The sequence below is a fragment of the Adiantum capillus-veneris genome, chromosome 20, assembly GCF_014529385.1.
Source record: "Adiantum capillus-veneris isolate H3 chromosome 20, ASM1452938v2, whole genome shotgun sequence".
NCBI lineage: Eukaryota > Viridiplantae > Streptophyta > Polypodiopsida > Polypodiales > Pteridaceae > Adiantum > Adiantum capillus-veneris.
Genome location: NC_140950.1, coordinates 76,770,633 through 76,797,814, shown reverse-complemented (window position 1 = coordinate 76,797,814; position 27,182 = coordinate 76,770,633). Strand labels below are relative to the sequence as shown.

The window sequence follows — 27,182 nt, the reverse complement described above, 5'->3', positions numbered from 1 at the left end:
TGTTTATTTATTGTCTCATATGAGACAGTTTTCAATCTTGGCTTTGTCCTTTTGAATATTCTCTTTCAACCACAAGGAAAAAATCAAGCTTTACATTGTAGATAGCCAATAAAAAGTCTCATTAACATCGAGCCCATGTGTACAAGTAAAAAAAATTATGAAATTACTTGCAAGAGCTTGTTAAATCTAGTACGAAACAAAACCAGTTCTAAGGTTGAAATAATGGGATTTACTCCTTTCATGATTCCTTTGAACATGCCACCAACGAATCTATTTAGTATGTAGGATCTAGAGCACATGCCACCTTGATAATAGGAATTCTTCCTCTAGTTGTAGGGTTGTAGCAAGGGGGCAATGATCTCCAAGTATTTGAAACTAGGTTGCAAAGGATTACTTGATCGCCGATGGAGAGCATGAGGAGGTTAGCTCGGGCAACAACATGTAGCTCTATGGCATGTACGTTTCTCCAATAAGGGATAGAGACTATGAGAGTATAGTCATCAAAGAGACGCAACCACCTTCCATCTTCAAAGTTGTACTTGTACACAAAGACATGACTTTGCATGCATGTTGGATTTCGCTTAAATACTACTAGAGGATTTCCGCATCCATTTGCAGCAATTCATACCTCGCATCTAGCATGCTTTTCTGTGAACTAGTAAAGTCGTCGGGCATGCGCACTTGACGCCAGTGTGATCCTTCATACAGAGACAACTGAGGCAAGATGTGATGGTGCATGCGATGAAAGGTTGTAAGTGTGCCTTGATGGTAGTAGCGGACATGGCGGGGAATGTGTGGGTTTGTGTGCAATGGTATGGATGTCTCTGGTATATTCCTTACATAAGGACCTTGGAGCACCAATTGCTGTCTCATTGGGTCAGTAGGTGTGTATCGGTCTATAATCAAATGCCCAGGCTCCCGAGGTGATACACGAATGATGCTAAATTGACGAGCCTCATTAGTTTGTTCCAAACGCAATTGACGTCCAAACCCAAAAACAGCATACCTCCTTGTAAGGAGTGGCAATGTCACCTTGTCACCGGTGAAGGCGTTGCTGAGGATTAAAAAGTGGATAGTTCTGGATGGCCTAACAAGAATGTATTCCCAGCACACCACACTCCCCAGACTGCAGATTGGCTCGATACTCATATCTAGATGCAAATCTCTGTTGAAGGAGCGTTGTGCCGGGTGTGGTAACCAGTGCCATGTATTCCAGCCTGGATCAAATGCTACGGTGTCATATTGAGGACGACGGAGGGTACCTTGGGGTCTAGCAACCATGCAGTAAAACCAGGGCAGGTGCAATATTGTTGAGAGAAACGCATGAGGCAGAAGTGCGTATATGAAAGAGAGAGAGAGAGAGAGTAGGTGAGAGAGTTGCATTAATAACCTGGACTGAACCGATCTGTAATAAACCTTAAATGGAAGAGTATAATAACTTACGGCTTGGCCGGTTGAGGATTAAGGAGGCCGAAGAGTGTTGCAATGGCGAAGGTGAAGGAGGGATGAACTGCAGGCAGGCGAAGCAACTCTCTAATGGGGAGACTCGGGAACAACTCGTATACTAGAAGATCTTCAGGCAGGAAGATATCGTCACCTGCATCAATATCACCATCACCTGTACTTGAATGATGGGAGTTGAAGGTGATGAGGGTGAGGAGGAGGAGGAGGGTGGTGGGAGCGCTGCAGTTATTCTTGGTGGTGAAGTGGCCGTTGTTAGGGTAAAGGGGCCAATTAAAAGCCGCCCCCCTTTACAAGGACGTGGCCACCCCAAACTTAAACTTACGTTTACCCAGTCCTGGACGTCAAATGACGCATGCTGTGCTTGTTACGTGAGCTTCTCAAGAAATATGGGCCACACGATCTCCGCTCGATCCTTGCTGGCAACATTGGCACATTATACCTCTCTCCTGCGGCTTGCCTTTCAACCCCGATTTTGTTACACAGGAAATCTCTGTCGGTCGCTGCTGTGTGTCGCCTTCGGATCCCCGCCAACCCTCATCTTTTTATTGCATGTGCGCCTTGCAATAAGCTTCCGATCGCATTCTTCCAAGCTAAAATAGGTGAACGTTATTGCCAGAAAATTGCGCCCCTCCTCAGGTGGCATTAAGTTGGGGGTTTTACCCTAGGGTAAAGGGGCCAATAAAAAACCACCCCCCTTTAGGAGGACTGTCGGGGCCAGTTTTTTTGTGCACTTTCGGACCCATTGTGAGACACAAATGGGTGAGAGTTGGGGTGGACAATGTAGCCAACGTGGCCATCAGATCTTAGGTTTAAGCCTTGTTGGCACAATGGCTCTAAATGCCCCCCCATTCTGGTTTCCTATTTACACCCATTTTTTATACACATAAAAAATTTTGTGCGGGCGTTCTTCGCCTGTATATATGCAACTTGATTCCAGATTTTTGCTGCTGGTAGAGACGATCTCGATCTTCATTTTGAGCGTCTAAGCACTCGATTCTATTTAGCGTGCTTTCCGGAGTGTGTGTTTCCTCTTAGGTGGCCTTAAGTTGGCCCCTTTACCCTATGTAATTTTGCAGTTGTTGCTCGCCATCCATCAAACGCTGTCTCTTCATTTTGCAGAGAGACAATGTTTTAACTTTTCACACAAGAAATTACAGGCGACAACTTTTATATATATATTGGGTCCAGCGAAGAACTTGCATCTTGTCGGGGATGGCCTTACCAGCCGGCGACTGTATTACAGTCGGAGACTAAATTCATCCGTTCATATTTCTCGACACCGCTTTTACGAGAAGGTACCTAGGGTAAGGGGACTAGTGAGTGAACACTCCCCTTTACTAGGTTGCTTCCCATCCCTATAGTGCCACTACCTATCATGAGTAGATGGTATATAATAGTTGATATGGAGAGCACTCATTTGTAGGTTCGAGGATCAGATATGGATGATTTTTGTCTCTCTATTGGCACCATACCGTCTCTAATACACGGGGAAGTACATTTTTCATGGGAGATCGTGCTAACCTGGCGCAAATTAAATCAGCTACAAATTTGGCAACGCAACCAACTGCAACTAATATCTCATGTCAATGTGCATCCATTGAATCCGTTTCCACATGAATCTGTGCAAGAGGCCATGAGCTTGAGGGATCGGAAGTTATCTATACCGTTAATGGCCCCTTTTCCCTATAAGTACTTAAGACTCCTTAATAGTTACTCAAACCTCTTCCAAGTGCTTAATTTGGAGTGGTTCCTACTACGTTGGTGCAGCCAAAGTATGTCGACGTTAGAAGGTGGCATGGGCAGGTGTATACAGGCACGCAGAAGCATGGCAAAGGGATGGTGCAACTAGGAAGTTCATGGGATGACAGGTAGCAACGGAAGTGTATGCATGATGCGGCTTATAGGCCAAGAAAGGCTACATAAGGGGCTAATTGGGATAGCAGGTGAAGGAGATGCAAAGTGCATCTTGTGGGTCCAGGAATGAAGAGCTTGAAGTGCTCAACGAACAGGTCCAGACGGTTCATCAAACCAAGCTACGGAGCCCAAGTTATCGAAGGTTGAAGTTTTAGTGGTTTGCAGATTCTTGCCGGATAGGGCACCTGGGGACAGGTGATCCAAGTGGATCTTGATGTATAGATGTGTAGAGCTCAATTCATGGAGCCTACCCGTCTTTTCGGATTGTGGATCGGAGCCACGGTTTGCAAGATATGGTCATTTGAAGTTTTTTCGGGGGCCGGGTTTGAGCCCACTTGGCCACATTGGAAAATGTGCCATCTGGCATCTTCTGGGCCTCGACAAAGCTCTAGAGTGGAGTGTACACCATACAGAGCTAGTAGGAAGTGATTGCATGCCAAATGGAGGTCGGAGCGAGGAGATATAGCCGTCGGAAAACTGGGAGCATTTGACTGGATCGGGTTGCATATGTTTACCCATATGCGAAAGCGGGAGCGCCCGGGCTGGGGTATATTGGCTAGGGCGTGGCCCCTCCATAAGTACACAAGGAGAAGGGTGAGGGGAGCTCCCCTTGGGCGCAGCCATGGTGGGTATGCCCGGGCGCTGCGCGCGGCGCGGCAGTGGCGTCCGGCGGCGATTTTGGCGGCAATGGCCGGCGGTGCTGGGAGGCAGGTGGCGCCTGCTTTGTGTGAAGTCGATGATGACGTGGCATGGGGTGCTAGCGACATTGCTATTGCCTCCCCCCTTGTGTATGGGAGGAGAGGGGGCATTAGCGACATTGCTATTGCCTCCCCCCCTTGTGTAAGGGAGAGGTCCCACAGCAGCATGCCAAGGAGATCTAGAAGGAGAGTCCGAGAGCAGTCAAGTAGACAAGGACAAATGGAAGGCCAAGAAAGGGGAAGTCCGGGTGGCCAAGACGGAAGTACCAAAGCCCAATGTGCACACCATGTAAATGTTTCCAAAAGCAAACTAGGCCAAGTGTTAGCAATGCCATAAAATACTAAAAGAAGCTCTAAGTGAAGGCCACGGCAAGAGAAACCGACCCTTTTTTCTTTTTTTGGGCCTCTTAGAGGTACCCCTATAAAAGGTTGTAAATGTGAAAATTTAGGGGCTTTTTTTGCCTGTGTGAGTAAGTGAAAGCTTGAAGCTTGTGTGATTCCAAGCTTTCCATTGAAGCTGCATACATCGGTTGTGCTACTCTCTATGCAATAATACCACTCACTTGCCCCAATCTCGTATGTTGCTTCTCCCCATTCCCCTCCTCTTCTCTCGCTCTTCGTGTATTGGTCATAGCTTGGAGCGGGTTTACCTGTAGCTCGAGAGGTGCTACCGAGAGGGAAGATTAGGAGTGTCTTGGGATTCGGAAGGGTGAGTTGAGCATTGTGGGTGCAATTGTGTTGTGGGTGTTTTTTGCAAGGTGTGAGGTAGTTGTTTTGTATGCTAAAGCAGAGTTGTTAGTGCAAATAAGCCAATTTGAAGGTGTTTTTTGAGAGGTTAGGGGTGATGTGGAATCCCTGGGCTATAGAGAGGCAAATAGTTTGTGTGCTGGGTGTGTTCCTTATTCCCCCTCTCCATATTCTGGTGCCCCCCCCGAAGGAGCAACTGATTGCTCATTGGTGTTGATCAAAGGCGGTTATTTCCATCAAGGGGAGGTGGCAGCACATAGTTATGGACCAATTTTTGCTGGAGAAGGAGATCTGGAAGAGTGGATGGCCGATTTTGAGTTGTATATGTTGTCATTGCATATGCCGGATGAAGCTAGCAAGATGCAAACGATCCCGTTCTTGATGCGGGAAAAGCCAAAGACATGGTTTTATGCGCTGGAGGGAGAGCCAAGAATTATGTGGCCGGCATTGCGGACCCGTTTTCTACAAGACTTTCGAAAAGAGGTTTCTCCTATCGACTTGGATGCAAGGTTGAAGAATCTGAAGGAGGACGTGAATGAGGAATTCAGCATCTTTCTTGCCCGCTTCGAAGAATGCTGGAGAGATTTTTCAGTGGCCATGCAGTTGGTCAATGGTGGTGAGTACTTTAAATTGGAAAAGTTTATGTCTTGTTTACATCCCAAAGTTCGTGAAAAGGTGGATTTCAAGGGCCCGGATAATTACAACGGGGCAGTTGCTATTGTGCGGTCTAAAAGCCGTAAAATCAAGAAGAAGATCGAGCAAGGTGCATTGGGATATGAGGCAATGGTTCCCAATCCGACTTTGAGTCCGAGAGAAGAAGTTCAGGCGGAGAATCAGCCCAATCGAGGGGCTGCAACCGTTCCTCAACAATGGGCACGTACAGTTCAAGATTTGTCTAAGCAAATGCAAGAGTTACGTTTAAGTGTTATGGACAGAGGTCAAGCAAGGGCTGGAAGAGGCAGAGCTAGGCAATTGCCTCGCAGGTGCTACAATTGTGGTGAGGAGGGTCACTATGCTTCAGATTGCACTCATCCACCAAGGGAAAGGGGCGGCATGTATCCTCTTTTTGGTCGAGGTCGTGGTCAAGCACAATTTAATGGCCAAAGAGGGAAGCAAGAGGTTGAAAACCAGGCACAGGCAGCTTCATCAGGTAACGATGAAATACCCAGGGTTAACATTATTGGTGTTGAAAGGGAGGAGTTTGACATTATGGCCAAGAAAAGAGCACGAGGTGAAAGAGAGACTGAGAGGGAGCGTGAAGCTAGAGCAAAGAAGGGGAAAGAGAAGGTAAATGAAGGAAGAGAGCAGCACGAGCCACGTAGAAGGAGGCGAAGACGAAGAATTACCCAAAACGATTTTCAATTGGGACGCGGAAATCCGGAGTATGATTTGGTAAGAGATGTTCAAAACCAGAAGGCTAAGATCACTTTTGGGCAACTGCTTGCTTTGAACCCTAAGTTAAGAAGGCAATGGTCAACCAATGTCAGCACTAGGCTTCCTCGAGTGGGAGGAGAGGTACATACATTGCAGAATCTAGCTGTGAAGGTGGGAAGTCCAACCGATGTGCTTCCGTGGTGGACATTTTGATAGAGAAGAAGAAGCAGGTTCAAGCATACATCGATGTTGGTGCCCAAGTTTGTGTTATCACGGAATCAGCTATGAGGGATATTGGCATTAAAGCTGTTGTCAGATCCAATGTGCGAATGAGGATGGCTAATCATGCCAAGGCTCGTTGTTTGGGAGTGGCACAAGATGTGAAGGTAAAGGTTATGGGAATTGAATGCTTAATTGATTTTTTTGTTATGAAAGCAGGTGAGAATGCCTATCCAATTATATTGGGGAGGCCATGGCTGTTGGCGATTGGGGCCAAACAAGATTGGGGGACCGGGGTGTTTACCTTGCCAGATCGGGAAAATGGCGGACAGATTGTGTTGGATCTAAAGACCAGGGAAAGTCATTTTCATCCCTCAGCAGGTAGAGATAATCAAGATTTCAGTACCAGCTATGAGTACGAGACGGAGTCTACTTATGATGAAGTGTCTACCAGTGTCAAAGAGGAGGAGAGTGATGAGGATTTATTAAAGCTGGATACAGATTTTTTCGGGGTCACAGTAGACTCTACCACTGCAAAGAGAGGTATGCAAGTTCCGGCTTGTAGTTTGCAAGTTAAAGAGATGGAAGATATGCTAGGTGCCCATTTAACAAAGCAGGAGAAAGAAGGCTACATGGACCTATGTGCATCCTACCCTAACTTATTTGCAACGGAGTATAAGGATCTGAGGGGAGCTAGAGGAGTGGAGCATCAGATTCTGCTTAAAGAAGGATACAGGCCAAAAGCACAGAAGCTCAGAAGGTTGGGGGATATTCAAAAGGAAGCCCTATGGCAAGAGATCAACAAGTTGCTCAAGGCAGGTATTATTTATACGGTAAAGGAGTCTGAGTGGGTTTCTCTTGTTGTTATTACCCCAAAGAAGAATGGAAAGTGGCGGGTATGTGTAGATTATAAGCCTTTGAATGCTACAACCAAGCGGAACCATTACCCTTTGCCTTTTCAAGATGAAAATTTAAACCAGGTTGCCGGGCATGAGCGTTATTCTGTCATGGATGGGTTTTTAGAGTATTTTCAGATCGGTATTGCTTTGGAGGACCAGCTGAAGACGACCTTCATTTCTCCATGGGGTTGCTTTGCCTATCGCAGGATGCCTTTTGGACTGGTGAATGCATATGCGACTTTTCAAGATTGGATGAACAAGGTGTTCGGGCCATACTTGGGTAAGTTCATCAGAGTGTTTATGGATGACATTGGTTGCTATAGTTCCAAGGCAGATCATTTGTCCAAGTTAAGGCTGTGTTTTCAAAGGCAAGATGAAGAAGGAGGTCAGTTGAATCCAAATAAGTGCAAGCTAGCACAACCAAGGGTTCAGTTGCTAGGCCATGTGGTGTCACAGAACGGGATTGAAGCAGATCCAGAGAAGGTGAAAGCATTGGTTCTTACGGAGCCTCCAACCAGTGCAACAAAATTGGCTTCTTTCGTGCATAAGTTAAAGTATTTATCCCGCTTTTTTTGGATGTTGTCTCAATATGTCTACCCTCTTCAGAAAAGGTCTCAACAGGTGCATGGATTTGAGTGGGATGAGGAAGCTCAAGAGGCCTTTGATAAAGTGAAGGGTATTCTATGTTAGTTACCTACTACGTGCCCTCCTAATCATGAGGATGTTTTTTATATTGCTATGACGGTGGGAACGGTGGCTATTGGAGCAGTATTGCTACAAAAGGTAGGCAGAAGCTATAAGCCCATTTATTTTGAAATCAGGGTCATTAGTCCAGGTGAAGCTACTTATACGGAGGCAGAGCAGTGGGTTATTGCTTTGGTCTTTGCATGCAGGAAGTTTAAAGTATATTTGGTCATTTGGAAGTTTTATGTAATATTTTGCCTGAAGTGGTGCTGCACTTGAAGCCAGGGAAGCGAATCATGAAGTGGGTCATCGAACTTCAGGAGTTTGAGTTTGAGTGCAAAGTGGATCACACTCGGCGGTCTCATTTGGCAGACATTTTGGTCAACAAGGAGGTTGAGTTGCCAATTTATCCAAGGGTGGTACAAGAGGAGGATAAGGAAGAACTTGATTTGGAAGAGGCCTTCACGATGTGGTTTGATGGTGCTTACAGACGAGTAACACAGAAAGCAGGTGGAGGTGTGGTTATTCAAGATCCGCACAACACATTCATTTTTTCCGAAGCTTACGACTTGGAGGAGGTGCATACCAACAATGAAGCAGAATATCTTACCTTACACCCGGGACTCAAGCAGTGCATTGAATTTGGCATTTCGAGGTTGGTAATAAAGGGTGATGCTCTACTGGTTATCAAACAACTTTTGGGCCAATGGCAGGTAAAGAGGGATTCTCTCAAGAATTGGTTTTTTTTCATAAAGAAGCTGTTGAAGTTTTTTGAAGAAGTGAAGCAGTGCAGTTCAAACATGTGAGAAGAGAACAAAACCAGGAAGCAGATCGTTTGGCTAGCAGTCGTGTTCAGACTCAAATGTCGAGTTTGTATGTGGGGCCAGCCACTTATGCAGGTAGAGAGACTTTGAAGGATATTGATGATTTCTTGAATACAGGTCAATGTTCCGACGGGCTTTCCAAGCTACAAAAGAGGAGGGTTGTTCAAAAAGCTAAAAGGTTCACTTTGGTTGGTGAAGATCTTATGGTGCACGGTCGAGATGGGGTGCTACGTCGTGTCCTTTACAAAGAAGAGATTGGCATGGTATTGGAGAAATGCCATGAGGAAAGCGGTCATCAGGGTAAGAGTCAAGTTTTGTTTCGTATCTTAAGAAGTGGGTTCTGGTGGCCTTCGGTGGTGTGAGATGCGCATTATTGGTGCAAGACGTGCCATCAATGCCAAGTGATGGGTGAAAGATGACTGGTAGCCGAGCAACAGGGGGCTATCATCGCACATGATGCCTTTGAAAAATGGGGTTTGGATGCAATTGTTCCATTGCCCAAGTCAGCGAGTGGTAAGAAATATGTGGTAGTGGCAATAGACTACCTTACACGATGGGTCAAGTCTAAAGCAGTCAAAGAGGTAAATGCGCATACTGTTGCTCAGTTTGTATTTGATTGCATATGTTGTCGTTTTGGAGTGCCTTGGGTGCTTATATCAGATCGAGGACAGGGATTCAAAAGGAAGTTGGTGCGTGCTCTGGTGGACAAATTGGGGATTCAACACCGATTCTCATCTCCATACCACCCGCAGTGCAATGGTTTGGTGGAGAGTGCGAATGGACAGATAGTCAAGATGCTTACAAAGTATATATACCAGTAGGTTGAAAAGTGGGAGTCTAACCTTGATAAATGTTTATGGGCTTACAGGACCTCTTTTAAGGTGGCAACTAACTTCACTCCTTACGAGTTGGTATATGGCAAGGAAGCGGTCCTGCCTGTGCATGTGCAGCTAGGGGTTCTCAAAGGTCTATGGCACATTGATAAAACTCACTAAGATATTTTGCAGGATAGAATTACAAGCCTCGAAACTTTGAAGATGGATCATGAGGCAGTGACGGATTTTTATGTGAAGCAACGAGAAAGAAGGGTAGAAAAGTTCAACCAACATATGCCAGCTAAGCAGATTGAGAAGGGCGATCTAGTCATGAAATATGAAAGTTATCTTGACTTCTCCTTTCAGAAGAAGTTCAAGAAAAAGTGGATGGGGATTTACAAGGTTCATCAGGTTTTTCCCAATGGTACATATGCACTAGTCAGGTTGGATGGTTGGTTTCTTAAACACAGGATAAATGGTCTTTGTTGACAGGCATATCAGAATGTCAATTTAGTAGTTAGTCGGAAGTGCTTCATAGGATATAGTTCATCGGATCATAGATACTCGGATGTTGTTTAAATCGGATATTTAACAGTTATGATATATCAAGACTGAGGTTGTTATTACGAGTCTGTTTTGTGTGGTGGTTATAAGTCCGAGTTGTGATAGCGCAAGAGATTCAGAGATGTTGTGGCTCTTCTTGATCAATGAAGCACTCTTGTCATCTTAATTCTGAGTTATCAATTCCTTCTATCTCTTACCTCCAGTATGATGTTCGTACTTCTGTGTATTATTTCCGAGTTATGAGATGCTGAAAGATTTGTGATGTACTAGTATTTTCTGTGTTGATGAACCACAACACATTTGGCGATCCTGTGGGTTCAGTTCTCGTGGTTGAGGAAGTATGCAATTATCAGGTATTATTCTTTGGTTCATGAATCTCATTCTGGTGATAATGCATGTCCGAGCGAGGTAGAAGACACTATCGCATATATTACACACGGGCTCAAGCCAGAGCAGGCAATATAGATCCATTCCACTATGAGGATGTGATTGTTGATGAAGAAATTGATCCACCACTTCAAGAACGGTTGGCAAATTCTGGGGAGGAGGGTTCTGGAGCAGCAGAGGACAGGGCAGTGAGGCAACTTGTGGGGGCACTACTCTTGACAGGAGGACCTGCACGAAGTAGAAGGCGACTCCAATTTGACCCATTGAGGGGATCTAGCAGGCAAAGACCTGTAAGAATCCCAAATCCCATTCCCATGGCTCAACCACCTCCTAATCCGCAGATTAGATCCGCCAAATTCAGAGGGAAGCCCAAAGAGGATGCAGATTGTCATGTAGCAGAATTTGAACAAGCAAGTGAATACCAGGTGATGTTTCCAGATCAGGCTATAAAATTATAGCAATTTGCAGCTACCTTGGAAGGAAAGGCCATGAGCTGGTTCAGCCAATATGGAATGGCTCACTTTCCTACTTGTGCTGCACTTAGTTTGGCTTTTCTACAAAGATTTCGGAAGGAGAAAACTCCTACAGATATTTTAAGCAAGTTACGACGCATCAAATAGGGGCAATGTTGGTAGAAGATTTTGCTCAGAATTGAGGAGTGGTATTAAAAATGCAGTGGCTAGCATTGACATTGGAGGAGGTTTTGATAATTTGGTACAGGCTGCTTCTAGAGTTGAGAAGAGGCTAGGAAGGACAAAGTCTAGTAAGAGAGGTGACAAGGAATCAGAAACAGGTTCAGAATCAGATACATCTTCTTCTGAAGAAGCGAATACTGGTAGTTCATTTGATGAGGAGGAAATGAAGAAAAAGAAGAGTCCTAAGAAGAAGAAGAAGAAGGAAAAAACAGGGGGTGAAGTTGATATAGTTCAACAATTAAAGAATATTGGCTATTCAGTCATAGCACCTAAAGAGAAAAGGTACTGTGAGATTTGTGAAAGAGATGGACACACCACTGCTCAATGTTGGTACAACCCTAAGCAAAGGGGTAAAATAGGTACAGGTGTTGGGCGGGGTACTACTTCAGCAGAGGCAAATCAGGTGGCTCCATTTAGAGGAAGACCTCCTGGACAGGGATTTCAGAGGGACCTGGAAGAAACCAGGATAATAGCCAAAGAAGGCCTCAAGGATTTATGCCTTGTGTATATTGTGGTGACCCTACACATTGGGTTGGCCTTCGTTGTGCCTTATGGGTAAAACATCGTGAGGAGAGAGGTGTTCTTGTTGTTCCATTCAATCAGGAGAACCAGAAAGGAGGCCCTCCACAACCACCTCCAAATCAACCACAGGCACAAGAAAATGTGATTATTATCAACATTCCGATTTATCAAGATACCCCTAATAAAATAGCCACAATACTTCCAACTGAGGAGTATGACAATGTGGAGAATGATTGTCAATATCCAGATAATATGGAAGACGAAATGGATGTGCTGGCTGTGACTAGATCCAAGGCTAAAGGTCCTATTGATTGGGAACAGCAAAAAGGGGTTAGAGATCAGGTACAGAAGCAGGTTCAGAGGGAGCAGCAAGGTCAACACTTGGAGGATCATGCAGAATCTTCTGATACACCAGTACAGCATAAAAAGAAGGTTGAAGTACCTGCACCAGATTGTTTTGAGGTATTAATTAACTCTCCTTTACACTTGTCTTTAGAACAAATGCTTTCTATAGTTCCAACATTTAAGAGAGATTGCTACATAAGTTACTGGGTAAGCACTATGAAAGTTCCATACAGCAAAAAGAGGAGCCTGGGGTGAATAGCATTCATCCTTTTGATGTGGATTTCATGGTTCCAATTATCAAGGTGACTTTACACGACATGATATTTGAGGAAGTATTGCTGGATGGAGGATCTCGTGTCAATATCTTACCTAAGTCAGTTTATCTCACAATGGGATTAGGGAGATTGGATCCAGCACCTTTCCAAGTGAAAATGGCTGATCAAAGGAGGGTTCATCCAATTGGAATTTTAAGGAACTCTTCTATTTAGATTGCAGAGATGCAATTTCAAGTTAATTTTGTTGTTCTCAGAATGAAGGAAGGTGATGCATCCTATGAGATGTTGTTGGGAAGACCTTGGTTTAGGTTAGCCAAGGTGAAACAGGATTGGGGTGAGAATCACGTGGTGCTTACCAAAGGGAAACAGATAATCAGCATACCTATGTTGGGAAGAAAGCACATTCCTGGAAAAGAAAGACCCTTGTTTACTCAATCAATCAGTCTTGCTGAAGAAGTAGAGGATGATGAGGAGGAAGCCTTTTTGCAGGCTTATCCGACGGTCATACCTGCTTTTGAAGTTGATATTGAGGGAATTTTGTTGAAGGATCAGGAAACAAAGGAGCTTTTTGATGAACATGTCATGGGACAGGAAATTCAGGGTTCCGACATACTAAAACTGATGGATGAGAGTCTATCAACTAGTGTCAAAGAGGAAGTTTAGCAGGAGGAGAGGGATGCCAGAGAAAATTTACAACAAAAGATTTGGAGGATCTAAAAGGGGAATTCCTACAAGAGTTATGGCAGTTATTGTTGGAATACAAAGATGTTTTTTCATGGGATTATGGAGATGTAAAAGGTATTGATCCATTACTGCATCAGCATCACATTAATTTGAGAGAAGATGCCATTCCGATTGTCCAACAGAGATATAGGATGAATCCCAACTTTGCACAGCAGGTTAAGCAGGAAATTGATAAATTACTGGTTGTTGGGTTCATCAAGCCTATTCATGAAGTCACTTGGCTATCTCCAATCATTGTGGTACCAAAGAAGAATGGTAAGATTAGGGTTTGTGTGGATTACAGGAAGCTAAATGCTGCAACTATTACAGATCCTTTCCCACTGTTATGAACTTTGGCCTTAAAAATGGACCACCATCCTTCAATTTTATAGCTTATAAGACATTTGAACCTTATTTGCAGGATTTCATGAGAGTGTTTGTAGATGACTTTTCAGTTTTTGGTCAAAGGGCGATACACCTTGAGAATCTGAAATTATGTTTTGAAAGATATAGGATGTTCAGATTGTCCCTTAATCCCTACAAAAGTGTAATGGCTGTTAGGAGTGGTGTGCTATTGGGTCATGTGGTCTCTCAGGAAGGGATGTCAATAGATGTGAAGAAGATTGAGGTAATACAATCAGCACAAGCATCTGGCAATATCAAGGAATTGAGCAGGTTTGTGGGACAAGTTAAGTGGCACAATAGGTACATTAGATATCTGGCTAATGTATGTATGCCTCTTACCCATTTAACCAAGAAGCATGTAGATTTTGTTTGGTCTGATCCACATGAAAAAGCATTTCAGATTCTCAAGAAAATGCTCTCAGTTGCTCCCATATTACAACCTCCAGATTGAATACTGCCGTTTCATGTGTTTTTTGATGCCTCGGATATAGCCATTGGAGTTGTTTTAATGCAAGAGAAGACCCAAGGGTGGTTTAGACCTGTGTACTATGCTAGTAGGGTGCTTACATCTACTGAGAAAAACTATGCAGTGACTGAGAGGGAGGCATTAGGGATGGTTTATGCTTTAAACAAATTCAGACATTACCTCTTGTGCAATAGGGTCATATTCCATGTGGATCATCAAGCATTGCTTTATCTTATTAGAAAGCCCTTACTTATAGGTAGATTGGCAAGGTGGATGCTATTGTTGCAAGAATTTGATTTCCTTATTGTGCATACACCTGGCAAGGAACATGCAATAGCTGATTACCTAAGTTGGATTGAGACAGGGGAGCAACCGACAGGGATTTCGGATCAGCTGCCAGATGCAGATTTATTTGAAGTTCAGAGTTCCATTTCTGATTCATGGTATGACCAAATGCTGGTGTTTCTAACTGATGGTGTTATGCCAACAGGGTTTACAACAGACCAAAGGAGGAAATTTGCCCTAACAAGAAGACCCTTTTTAGTGATTGCTGGAGCATTATACAGAAAAGGGATTGACCAGGTCATTAGAAGGTGTGTACCAGATTATGAACAATCAGCTGTGTTGTAAGAAGCCCATTATGGAGTAGCAGGAGGACATTTCTCAGGGGACATTACAGGGAAAAAGATACTCCAAGCTGGTTTGTGGTGGCCAACTGTGTTGAAGGATGCTCATTCCTATGCAAAAAGCTGTGTGGTGTGTCAACAGTTTGGTCAACCTGATTCTAGAGATAGAATGACAGATCATCCTATACTGCCATTGGATCCATTTCAAAAATGGGGTATGGATTTTGTAGGACTAGTCAAGCCTACAACAAGTAAGGGATGCAAGTACATTCTAGTAGCTACTGATTACTGTACAAAGTGGGTGGAAGCTATGGCATTGAAAGATAACAAAGCTCACAATGTGGCAAAGTTCTTGTATCACAACATTATGACCAGGTTTGGATGTCCAGTAGAGTTGGTCAGTGATAGAGGTACACATTTTTTGAATGAAGTGATTTCTGAGTTAACAAAAACCCACATGATAATGCATAAGAAATCTACAGCTTACCATCCCCAAGCTAATGGACAGGCTGAGAGTACTAATAAGACTCTTATAAAGATTCTGAAAAAGATTGTACAAGAGAATAAGAGGGATTGGGATGTAAAACTAGATTCTACCCTGTGGTCATTCAGAACAGCTTTGAAGGTAACAACAGGTATGACCCCATTTCGATTGGTGTATGGCTTGGAAGTTGTAGTACCAATGGAGTTTGTGGTACCTAGTTTGAGGAGTACTGCTGAGAAGATGACTCCAAAGTTGTTAGTTCAACATAGAAGCAAGTATTTAATGCAGCTAGAAGAAGACAGGTTGATCAGCTCCTATATAACAAAAGTCATTCAGAGAAGGAGCAAAGCCTGGGTCAACATGAATGTGAAGTTTAAGGTTTTCCAGGTAGGTGACTGGGTAATGCTTTACAACTCAAGGTTAGGTCCCCATCCTGGGAAGCTCAATTTAAGGTACAAGGGGCCATATCAGATTATCACAGACCTAGATCAAGGAACTTTTATTGTAGCAGATGTTTTTGGCACAAGGGTAGAGAAACCTGTTAATGGATTCAGGTTAAAAGAATCTCAGGGCAAGCCACCCCATTTAGATTGGCTCACACCTACTATACCAGAGGTTTCATTTTGTCAAATGGTGGAATTCTCTTCAGGTACTATGGACTAGGATACTGTTGATCAAGCATCAACGTACACAGGCTTTACATTTAGGTCAGGGATCGAATTATACTACATCGGAGTTTGGTTGCTCGGAGTCTACTGGGTCGGAGTTCACCTGATCCGATTACTTAAACAATGTTTAAATTTCAAATTTTGCGTCGAAAAGGGTGCAAAGTTCCTTCCACTTAACACCATCATACGAGTAAGGGACGGCATCATTTCCTCACACACTTTTAGAGGCCTTAGCGCTTGTGCGATTCACGTAAGTAGCACGCGCATGCATACTCCACAACTTGCTAAGCTTTCTCCTACTTCTGCTTCCGCTATGCCTAAGCCTAATTCTGTTTCTGTCATGTTACCATCGCCAGAAGATGAGCAAGGAGAAGTTGGTAAGCTGCGCCCTCGCAGAAAAGGAGTAGTGCTCAGAGTTGATGTATCTGACCCAGAAGATGAGGTCGACGTGCTACCTGAAGAAGAATCGGCACCAATGTCATCAAGCAAAATGCTGCAAAGTTTAATGGAGCCTTTCACTGATTTCAGGGTGGAAATTGACTGTCAGGCAGAACGGAATGAGGAGTGTTTGAAGGCAACAAGTTTATATGAATTTGCTACTCTACCCTGGGGCCAGTGGAAAGGGAACATTTATGCAAAAACACAAATGGAGCTGTTACAAAAATCCAAACGTGCCATTTCTGAGAAGGTACATCTTAGTCCAGGTGTGGTAGCTCGGGTATTTCAGCTTCCCTTTACCTGTATTACTACAGTACCAAAATGTTCAGATGAAGATCTGAAAAAAGAATTTGGACCAAGAGAAGGAGGTAGGCAGTACTTTATGTTGAAGAATGTAGAGTATTGGAGGAGAGAACAACTAAAATGGTTTTTGGAAAGAGTTTGTTTTCTAGCTAAATATGATTACATGTCTAAGGAAAATTGGGCACCACTGTATTTTGCTGAAAATGGGGGGAAGGTCAGTTGGGCACATTGGGTGTATGATAGGATTCATGCAGAAGTCTTTACCTCGGATAGAAGAAAGACCCAGTTGAGTAGCAGATTAGCAGCATTTCTGTCTACTTTATTTGCTTTTGCTCAGAAAGTTGATGTAAGGGAGCTCACAATTTCTCTCATTACTCCTATCAATGTGGTCAGTCCTGGGCCGGAACAGGGGAGAATATCTGACAAAGCAGAGTTCAGTAAAAGCGTGGATGAAAAGTTGAGGACTATACAGGATTTTATTGAAGCAGGATACACTGAGGATGAGGCCAAGATGGCATTGGCTAGTAATGAGCAAAAACTACTTATGGGGAATTTGCTCAAAAGTTTGGATGTTGAGACACAAACTCCTAGTAGGGTTATAGGCAAAACTTTTAACATGCCCAAAAAGAGGAAGCTGGATAGTGCTTTGCATGAGGTGGCCAAATCATTAGATTTCTCTCCAGCTGGTCCTAGTACTTCTACTAAATCTGATTTGCTTATTTATGATGTACCAATAGCTCTGAAGATGTTGCAGGAATTACAAGGATTTGTAAGGTATCAGAAGCACAATATGGAGGAACAGTTACAAAATATAGCTAAATCTGGTATATCTAAAGCAATGCTGCACCAACAGTCGGAGTTGGTGGAATCCTTGAAGCAGGAATTGGTAGAGCAAAGGGAGAAACATCAACAAGAGATGCAGGATCAACTGAAACTACATCAACAAGAGATAGCAAAGGTTAAGCTCTCTTTGGGAATGTTTCAAGAATGGACTAAGGAATTGGAAGGCAGAGTCAATTCTGAGCCAGAATGAAATGTTACAACAAAGGTTGAAACCTTTGGAAGCTTTGGAAAAGCAGGTATTAGCCCAAGAAGATATCAATGTTTCTCGAGTACTCATGGATGAAGGGGATCTCAATCTGGTAGGGCAACAGTTGGTTGAGGGGATGCAGGATGTTTGGAAAGCAATGAGAGAAAGGCTGACATCAGTTACCAAGTATCCCTATGAGGCTGTGAGATCAGGCTTCATCAGCTCTCATGAAGCTGACTTATTAGAGACAATTGAATCTCTGAAGAAAGAAAAAGATGTTTATCAGGATCAGCTTAAGGAGTTCAAGGATAAACAGTTGCAGGTGGATGAAGAATTTATGGTACAAGGTGGTTCTGCACTTAAAAAACTAGTGCATGTTTCTGTTCAGACACTACAAGCTGCTGAGGAAATTCAGAAGTCAAGTGGAGAAGCTTTGCTAATGGAGGTTGAATATCAGAAGGAGCTTCCAGATGCTGCAAATATTGAAGTTCCAGAACTTAGTGCAGCAAAGAATGAGGAGACTGTGGTGACTACAATCCAAGAAGTTGATACTGAAACAGTTCTCAAAGATATGTTTTTAAGTTTAGGATGATCAGGAATTCTTTTGTCTATTTCTTACTGATCAAGGAATATGTGGATTCGAGTCAGATTTCAAAGAAATCCACCACCGGGCTGTGCCATGTGTTGACAGGCATATCAGAATGTCAATTTAGTAGTTAGTCGAAAGTGCTTCATAGGATATAGTTCATCAGATATAGTTCATCGGATATAGTTCATCGGATATAGTTCATCGGATATAGTTCATCGGATATAGTTAGTCGGATCATAGATAGTCGGATGTTGTTTAAATCGGATATTTAACAGTTATGATATATCAAGACTGAGGTTGTTATTACCACTCTATTTTGTATGGTGGTTATAAGTCGGAGTTGTGATAGCGCAGGAGATTCAGAGATGTTGTGGCTCTTCTTGATCAATGAAGCACTCTTGTCATCTTAATTCTGAGTTATCAATTCCTTCTATCTCTTACCTCCATTATGATGTTAGTACTTCTGTGTATTATTTCCGAGTTATGAGATGCTGAAAGATTTGTGATGTACTAGTATTTTTTGTGTTGATGAACCGCAACACATTTGGCGATCCTGCGGGTTCAGTTCTCGTGGCTGAGGACGTATGCAGTTATGAGGTATTATTCTTCGGTTCATGAATCTCATTCTGGTGATAATTCACGTCCGAGCGAGGTAGAAGACACTCTCGGATATACTACACACGGGCTCAAGCCAGAGCAGGCAATATAGATCCATTCCACTATGAGGATGTGATTGTTGATGAAGAAACTGATCCACCACTTCAAGAACGGTTGGCAAATTCTGGGGAGGAGGGTTCTGGAGCAGCAGAAGACAGGGCAGTGAGGCAACTTGTGGGGGCACTACTCTTGATAGGAGGACCTGCACGAAGTAGAAGGCAACTCCAATTCGACCCATTGAGGGGATCTAGCAGGCAAAGACCTGTAAGAATCCCAAATCCCATTCCCATGGCTCAACCACCTCCTAATCCGCAGATTAGATCCGCCAAATTCAGAGGGAAGACCAAACAGGATGCAGATTGTCATGTAGCACAATTTGAAACCCGCTGGGAAGCAAGTGGATACCAGGTGATGTTTCCAGATCAGGCTATAAAATTATAGCAATTTGCAGCTACCTTGGAAGGAAAGGCCATGAGCTGGTTCAGCCAATATGGAATGGCTCACTTTCCTACTTGTGCTGCACTTAGTTTGGCTTTTCTACAAAGATTTCAGAAGGAGAAAACTCCTATAGATATTTTAAGCAAGCTACGACGCATCAAACAGGGGCAATGTTGGTAGAAGATTTTGCTCAGAGATTTAGAATATTTGTTGAGAGATTGCAGGGAAATGAAAGGCCAACTATTGAAACGTTGGCGGGCTACTTTCTCAAAGGATTGAGGAGTGGTATTAAAAATGTAGTGGCTATCATTGACATTGGAGGAGGTTATGATAATTTGGTACAGGCTGCTTCTAGAGTTGAGAAAAGGCTGGGAATGACAAAGTCTAGTAAGAGAGGTGACAAGGAATCAGAAACAGGTTCAGAATCAGATACATCTTCTTCTGAAGAATCGAATACTGGTAGTTCATCTGATGAGGAGGAAATGAAGAAAAAGAAGAGTCCTAAGAAGAAGAAGAAGGACAAAACAGGGGGTGAAGTTGATATAGTTCAACAATTAAAGAATATTGGCTATTCAGTCATAGCACCTAAAGAGAAAAGGTACTCTGAGATTTGTGAAAGAGATTGACACACCACTGCTCAATGCTGGTACAACCCTAAGCAAAGGGGTAAAAGTTTACACCATACGGAGCTAGCAGGAAGTGACTGCATGCCAAACGGAGGTCGGAGGGAGGAGATATAGTCGTCAGAAAACTGGGAGCATTTGATTGGATCGGGTTGCAGATGTTTTTTTCCATTTTTGAAGGCCCTGATTCACGGATGCCGAGAAGTCAAAGTGCAGCTACAGAGAGAGTGATTGTAGCCGAGAAGATGGAGTTTCACCCGGGCTTTGCAGTTTGGCAATAGAAGGTGGGAGCACAGAATGGGAGCTTGGTAAAGGCAGGTCCTAAAAAAAAGAAAAAAAGGCAGCTCTTAGTAAAAACAATAATGGTGATTTTTAGTTTTTTGAAGGCCTTGAGGCTCAACGCTTAGGAAGATGCCACCTGGCGGGGGCGAAAGCAGGAGCTCCCGGGCTGGGGTATATTGGCTAGGGCGTGGCCCCTCCATACGTACACAAGGAGAAGGGTGAGGGGAGATCCCCTTGGGGGTAGCCATGGCGGGTACGCGTGAGCGCTGCACGCGGCACGGTAGTGGCGTCGGGCGGCGATTTTGGCGGCAATGGCCGGCGGTGCTTGGAGGCAGGTGGCACCCGCTTTGTGTGAAGTCGATGATGATGTGGCATGGGGTGTTCCCACAGCCCAGGGGGCCCCGAATTTTTAAAGGGAGGAGAGGGGCATTAGCGACATCGCTATTGCCTCCCCCCCTCGTGTAAGGGAGAGGTCCCACAACAACATGCCAAGGAGATCTAGAAGGAGAGTCCGAGAGCAGTCAAGTGGACAAAGCCACATGTAAGGCCAAGAAAGGGGAAGTCCGGGCAGCCAAGACGGAAGGACCAAAGCCCAATGTGCACACCATGTAAATGTTTCCAAAAGCAAACTAGGCCAAGTGTTAGCAATGCCATAAAATACTAAAAGAAGCTCTAAGTGAAGGCCACGACGAAGAGAAACCCACCCTTTTTTCTTTTTTTGGGCCTCTTAGAGGTACCCCTATAAAAGGTTGTAAATGTGAAAATTTAGGGGCTTTTTTTGTCTGTGTGAGTAAGTGAAAGCTTGAAGCTTGTGTGATGCCAAGCTGTCCATTGAAGCTGCATACATTGATTGTGCTACTCTCTATGCAATAATACCACTCACTTGCCCCAACCTCGTGTGTTGCTTCTCCCCATTCCCCTCCTCTTATCTCGCTCTTCGTGTATTGTTCATAGCTTGCAGAGGGTTTACCTGCAGCTCAAGAGGTGCTACCAAGAGGGCAGATTAGGAGTGTCTTGTGATTCGGAAGGGTGAGTTCAGCAGTGTGAGTGCAATTGTGTTGTGGGTGTTTTTTGCAAGGTGTGAGGTAGTTGTTTTGTATGCTAAAGCAGAGTTGTTAGTGCAAATAAGCCAATTTGAAGGTGTTTTTTGAGAGGTTAGGGGTGCTGTGGAATCCCTGGGCTATAGAGAGGCAAATAGTTTGTGTGCTGGGTGTGTTCCTTATTCCTCCTCTCCAAAGTCTTAGTGCTCTTGAATGCATCCACGTGCTCCACAATGCCTCACAGTGATTTATCCTGCACCTTAGTGCTCCACAATGCCTCAAAGTGCTTCACATTGCTTACAAGTGCTCCTGAGTTCCTTAAATTGCTTCACATTGCTGTAGAGTGCCTTAAAGTGCTTCACAATCATTTTGAGTGCCTTAAAGTTCTTTAGAGTGCCTTAAAATATATTGGAATGCAGTTATTCTTGGTGGTAAAGTGCCCGATGTTATATTTTGCAGCAACTGGTCCTCCATCAAACGATGTCTCATTATGTTGCAGATAAACAATGTTTTAACTTTCCATAGAAGTAGGTGTTACACATCTTGGAAATCATTTTATTAGTAGGTATCTAGTGCAAATATCTTGTCTAAGACACATGACACACAAAAGGATGGGAAGAAGGACACACACATGAGGGAAACACATCTAGATGCTTTTTGTCTCTCTATTGACACCGTACCATCTCTAATAGACGGGGAAGTTCAATTTGCATGGGAGATGATGCTAGCTTGACACAAATTCAATTGGGTACTTTTTTGGCAATGCAGCCAATTGCTACGAGTAGATCTCATGTCAATGTTCATCCATTAAAATTGTTTCCACATGAATCTTTGCAAAAGGCCATGAGCTTGAGGGATCATTATCTATCTATTCCGCTAATCGCCCCTTTACCCTCTAAGTGCTTAAGACTCCTTAATAGTTCTTCGAACCTCTTCAAAGTCCTTAATTTTGAGTGGTTCCAAGTACGTCATAGTGCTCTTAAATGCATCTACGTGCTCCACAATGCCTCATAGTGCTTCATCGTGCATCTTCCTGCTCCACAATGCCTCAAGGTGCTTCACATTGCTTACAAGTGCTCATGAGTGCCTTAAGGTGCTTCACAATGCTTTAGGCTGCCTTAGAGTGCTTCACAATCACTTTGAGTACCTTGAAGTGCTTTAGAGTGCCTCAAAATATTCCGGAATGCGGTTATTCTTGGTGGTGAAGTGTTCGGTGTTATATTTTGCAGTATTTGATCCTCCATCAAACAATGTGTCTTCATTTTGTAGATAGACAATGTTTTAACGTTTTACACAAGTAGGTCTTACACATTTTGGAAATAATTTTTTTAGCACGTATCTAGTGAAGGTATCTTCTCAAAAAATGGAGGACACACAAAAGGGCGGGAAGGAGGATACACGCACATGAGGGAATCGAGGATGGCTATGAGGGTTGGGCTTCAGCTACGGCTATTTGTCATGATGAGTAGCTAAGACAAAGTGCACTCAACCAGTAGCAGGGGAGCGAGCACACATGGTAACTGTTGGGGTAGGCTGCACGAGCTTGAGGTTTACTTTTTGTAAAGGCTCGATGGAGATGGCAACAAAAGTAGGAAGAGCTACAAGCTAGCTTAGTTGTTGAAAAGCCACTCTTGTTCATACCTAAAGGTTGAATCCCTTTGTGGACATTTTACTTTCAAGTATAGTGCTAGATGGAAGGCTCAACGAAGGCATCTACCAAGATTCCAACTAATTAAATTGAAGATGATCCATAGCAAAGAAAACTCCCCTCTCTCTGATGCCCTTGAGAGGTGCCTCCCCCCAACCTATAAAGCGTGAGCTCCTGGGTAACTCCCTCGCACAATGGGTCTTTTATATGCCACGTGGAGATTCTCCACAATTTTTGTCCCAAGGCTCCTCCAAAAACCTTCCAGGTTCATTAAGAAAACTTTTAAAAAACCTTTTGATCCCCCAAATTTGACTCTTAGCCATTCACGGCTCAAGACTATGTTCATTGAGCTGTCAAGGCCTCTTCAGAACTTTAGTTCTTAACTCAAGTTTGCACAAATACCACCCCATTCCAACTTTGATGGGTCCTCCAACCAAAGTGATCAAAACACAAAAAAATCACATGTACCCATCCCTAAGGGTTTAAGCATGTAATGGTGGTACCACTATGTCATTTTTTGGGGTACCATCGAGAGACTACTTTGGAAAGAAATTTGTGATAAATTCAAAAAAGAAAAGGGGAATATTAAAATGTTGATGGCCTTAGTAGTTGGAAGGGCCATTGATTGTAGGAAAGGGTGTCTCGTTCGTCATTCTAAGGTATGTGTGATGTGAGTTGTCATAGGACGACGTCGACGTCAACTTTTTTCCGCATGCCAACTCATCCCCCTGAGCTTCGACACAAACGCACGTCTCATTCACTATCATCTCTGTTCTACCGGACTGAGAAGGTACACCCTACTGCTGAGGTTTGGAGGCATCTCATTCACTCTCGCCTCTACTCTAGCGGATTGAGAAGGCTAATCTACTGGCATTTTGAACTGTAGAGATTTCCATATGCATGTAACATTTTTTTACTGCTTTTGAAGTGAAGCTTTGCATGCATCATGAATATTGTAGCACTTGGAGCTACATGTATGCATGCATTAGTCTTTCTCCTCGTGCTCATAAGACATCCATCCTTTTCGCAAATAGAGGTCACTAGCCGTTGTCGTGAAGCTCCGCTGCCATGAAGAGAAAAAGAGCAGAGAAATGCAAGCTAAGCTTCTTTTAAGCGTACATATTTAATGGTCAGTGATCAAGGCTTGTTAATAGGCCAAGTTTAATGATTAATGTATGCCAGATGCGGCTTAAAAGGGCCAACAGATGCCTTAATGATGCCAAAAATTACTATGCTTGAAGTGAGCACAGATGGGATATTATGATCTAGAACTGTAATGTTTGAAGTGCTCTATCGGTTTCTCTTTATAGCTCGTCGATTGGAGCTACGGTGAAGAAGTTATGTCAGTTTGACATTTAAGTCGATTGAAGATCCGTACCAGATTGGGCAACTGTAGCTGAGGTGACAGAAATGGAATGAATGCACAGGCCTTAAGTGATCAATTTGTGGAGCACGTTGGTCTTTTCAGATCAGTGATCGGATTTACGGCTGCCAAGTTATTGGCTGTTAATTATTTACCGGGGGCTACTTTCGCACCAGCCCGGTCCACTCAGTTGGAGTGCCATCTCGGAGTTTTTGTCTTTCGTTTGGGTTTTGGAATGCAATCATTGCACGGAAAGGCCAACAGTGTTGTGGCTTGCTAGAGAAAACTGACTGGCTAGGTGATGCTTGGCCGATGTGTATGGTAAATGTGATGATGTTTTACGAAAGCACAAAAAGTGCTTGAAGAGCTTAGTTTCTCTTGGAATGCATTGACTGCGGGATATATCCAATAAGGCAGGGCTGATATGTATGCCAAATGTGGTGCCCTACAAGGGCATAAAGCCTGCCGCCCAAAAGGCTAAAGGCCACCCAACTAAATAAAAGCAAGGCCGCCCACTTAAGGCATGGCCGTCCAAAGGTCACCCAAGAGGTTTCTAATGAGAGTGGGAAAGGAAAAATAAGGAGGTGGCATGGCGTGAAGGCCAGTGGAGAGGGGCGCAGCAGAGGAAGACGAGACTCACGCTGAGCCAAGCTTAGCTCGCGTGAGCTCGCGCGTGAAGGGAGAAGCATCAGCAGTCTATGGCGAAGGTTTTCGGCATAGTTTTTGCCATGCTTGGCTCTCCTCTCCAGCCACGGATGCCACATCATCAAGTTCCTTCCCACTAGCAACAACGGCGCCGTCGTTGCTTAGGGCAAAGTGAGGGCTATTATTAGATGGCATGAGGGGGAGATTATTACATGCGAAAAACAAGGAAAAGGGGAAGAAGAACGTAAGCAAACGCACAAAGCGAAGAAGAGAAGAGCAGGCAAGAGGGTTACGAGGGGGGAAGGCTCGGGAAAAACAAAGCTCCCTCGCTCTCGCTTTCATGCTCGGCAAGCAAAATCTCTCTCTCTATCTCTCCCCCTCTCATCCTCAACTAACAAAGGAGGAAGGGAGAAGAAGGGTTTTGGAGGGAGCTCGACAAGACAAAGGAAGCACGAGGAGCTTGCACAAGGGCATTCTCTTTCTCTCTCTCTCAAGCTTGAACAAAGGGCTCGTTCTTTCTCTCGGCCATAAGCAGGAAGGAGGTAGGAAGGGAGCTCACTCAAGAGCCGACTTGGACGACCAAGAAAAAGAGCAAGCAAGGTTCTCGGCATAAATCGTTTCATTCTCTAACCAAGGTATTACGGGAGGATATAGCAAGGGCACATGAAGCAAGCAAGGAAATTTGTGTGACCAAGGATACTCGAAAAGTGGTAATCAAGGTATACAGAGCTTGAAGGCAATAAAAATCAAGTTGATTAGAGAAGAAACTTGAAGCTCGTAAGCGGTAATTAAGGCAGAATAAAGCATATAAAGCAAGGAGCACGAAAATTGAAGCAGCGAATAGAATTGAAACTTGGAGATTCCAAGTGCAGTTGAAGTAGATAAAATGAAAAGAGAGAATTATCATCAACTTCATCGGTCTGAAGCTTAATTAATCGTTTTATTGAGCCCGGTGCCGTTAACGGCCCGGTTAATCTATGAAGGGAGCTTAAACTCCTATTTACCAATTGATCCAAGTGTTGGTGCTGTTAACAGTCCGCCTTGGCTATCGATTACATTGTATTCAGAGATTGAATTGATTAATTGATGATCACGGTGATTGCTAGGTCTGTTAGTGTCTCTTGTTTTCTCTCTTTAACACCTCCCACAGCCAGAGGCCCGGCGCCTGCCCGGATCACGTAGCGAACACATATCCCCCGACATCTTTCGTGAACCCGACGCGAAACGAGCCGGGGTGGGAGGTAAAGATGGAGATGCCAGAACAGTTAAGGCAGGTTTTTGAAAATTTCAATGCCAATGGATTTTATAAAAATCTACCAGTTTGCAGATTTGCCAAAAATGATGGAATTGGTTCAGGGGTATTTGCAGGAAGCTAAAGCCATGCAGATAAAAAAGTAGATTGATGATGTTGTAGAGCTAGCACTTGATGTTGTATGTGAGCAGTGTTATGTTTTTTAGGGATATGATCCAGAAGGTTTTGTTGCATGTTACGAAGCTGAGATGAAGAGCCGAAATGTTCCAGAAGATCGAATGATTGCAGCTTTTGAGGAGGTTGTAAACTCGGATTTTAAGAAGCAGGTTTAAGAGCTGGCAGAAGAATATCCCACACGATGGGAGTATTTTGCAGAGGAATTTATGTACAAAAGCTCAAGGATTCTAGATCGGGACATAAAGGAGATTACTGAATGAAATAAGGTTGTCTTCAGTAAAGGTAAAGGGGATCAGATGCAGATCCTCAACTACGATGAATTCTGGGAGCATATTTCTGCAAGAAGTAAAGCCAAAGAGAATGCTAAGCTGAAAGTAGCAGATTCAGTTTTAGAGGAGCTTAATTTGAGCAATGAAGAAAAGGTAAACAATGAATTTAATTCTGGAACAGATTTATATGATTTTTTTTCAAAGATTGCTTGCATGGACGCTACCTCTAATAATGGTTCTAGTGAAGACATAGACTGTACAGCAAGTGGTTCACAAGCTGTTGATCTTGACATGGTTTATTCTGAAAGATTTTATCAATAAGATGAACCTCTACAAGATGTTACTGAAGCTATTTGCACTATAGCTGTCGAGCAGGATAACATGTCTACTACAGATGATTGCATAAATAAAGCTATTATATACACAGTAACTGATGAAGTGACTAAGATTGTGGACCCAGCATAGGATGAGCCTGAGGACGTCAATGAACCTATGATTGCTGCTAACAATATGCTTGCAGATGATGCTATCACAGAAGAGGATGCTATAATCGATCAATTTATGTCTAGATCTAAAGGAGATGTTTATGACAGTATAGAAGAGCTTTCTGATGCATATACCTCTTCAGAG

At 43.7% G+C, this 27,182-nt stretch overlaps 1 protein-coding gene across 1 annotated transcript; it reads right to left on the bottom strand.

Annotated features, from left to right (window-relative positions):
- Window positions 1-220: 220 nt before the first annotated feature.
- LOC147432782 (uncharacterized) lies at window positions 221-3,897 on the bottom strand. The gene is made up of 4 exons (XM_086491988.1): window positions 3,894-3,897; window positions 1,445-1,597; window positions 629-1,310; window positions 221-518 (listed from the first exon to the last, which is right to left on the bottom strand). The coding sequence occupies exons 1-4, from the start codon at window positions 3,895-3,897 to the stop codon at window positions 275-277; spliced, it is 1,083 nt and encodes a 360-aa protein (XP_086348114.1). The 3' UTR covers window positions 221-274.
- Between the last annotated feature and the right edge of the window lie 23,285 nt (window positions 3,898-27,182).

What these genes read in the sequence shown, in the direction of transcription:
- LOC147432782 (XM_086491988.1), bottom strand. An exon ending in TAATCCTCAACCGGCCAAGC is followed by an intron (nt 1,311 to 1,444) that starts CGTAAGTTATTA and finishes CGTTTCTCTCAA; the next exon opens with CAATATTGCACCTGCCCTGG. An exon ending in AAAAGCATGCTAGATGCGAG is followed by an intron (nt 519 to 628) that starts GTATGAATTGCT and finishes TGAAGATGGAAG; the next exon opens with GTGGTTGCGTCTCTTTGATG.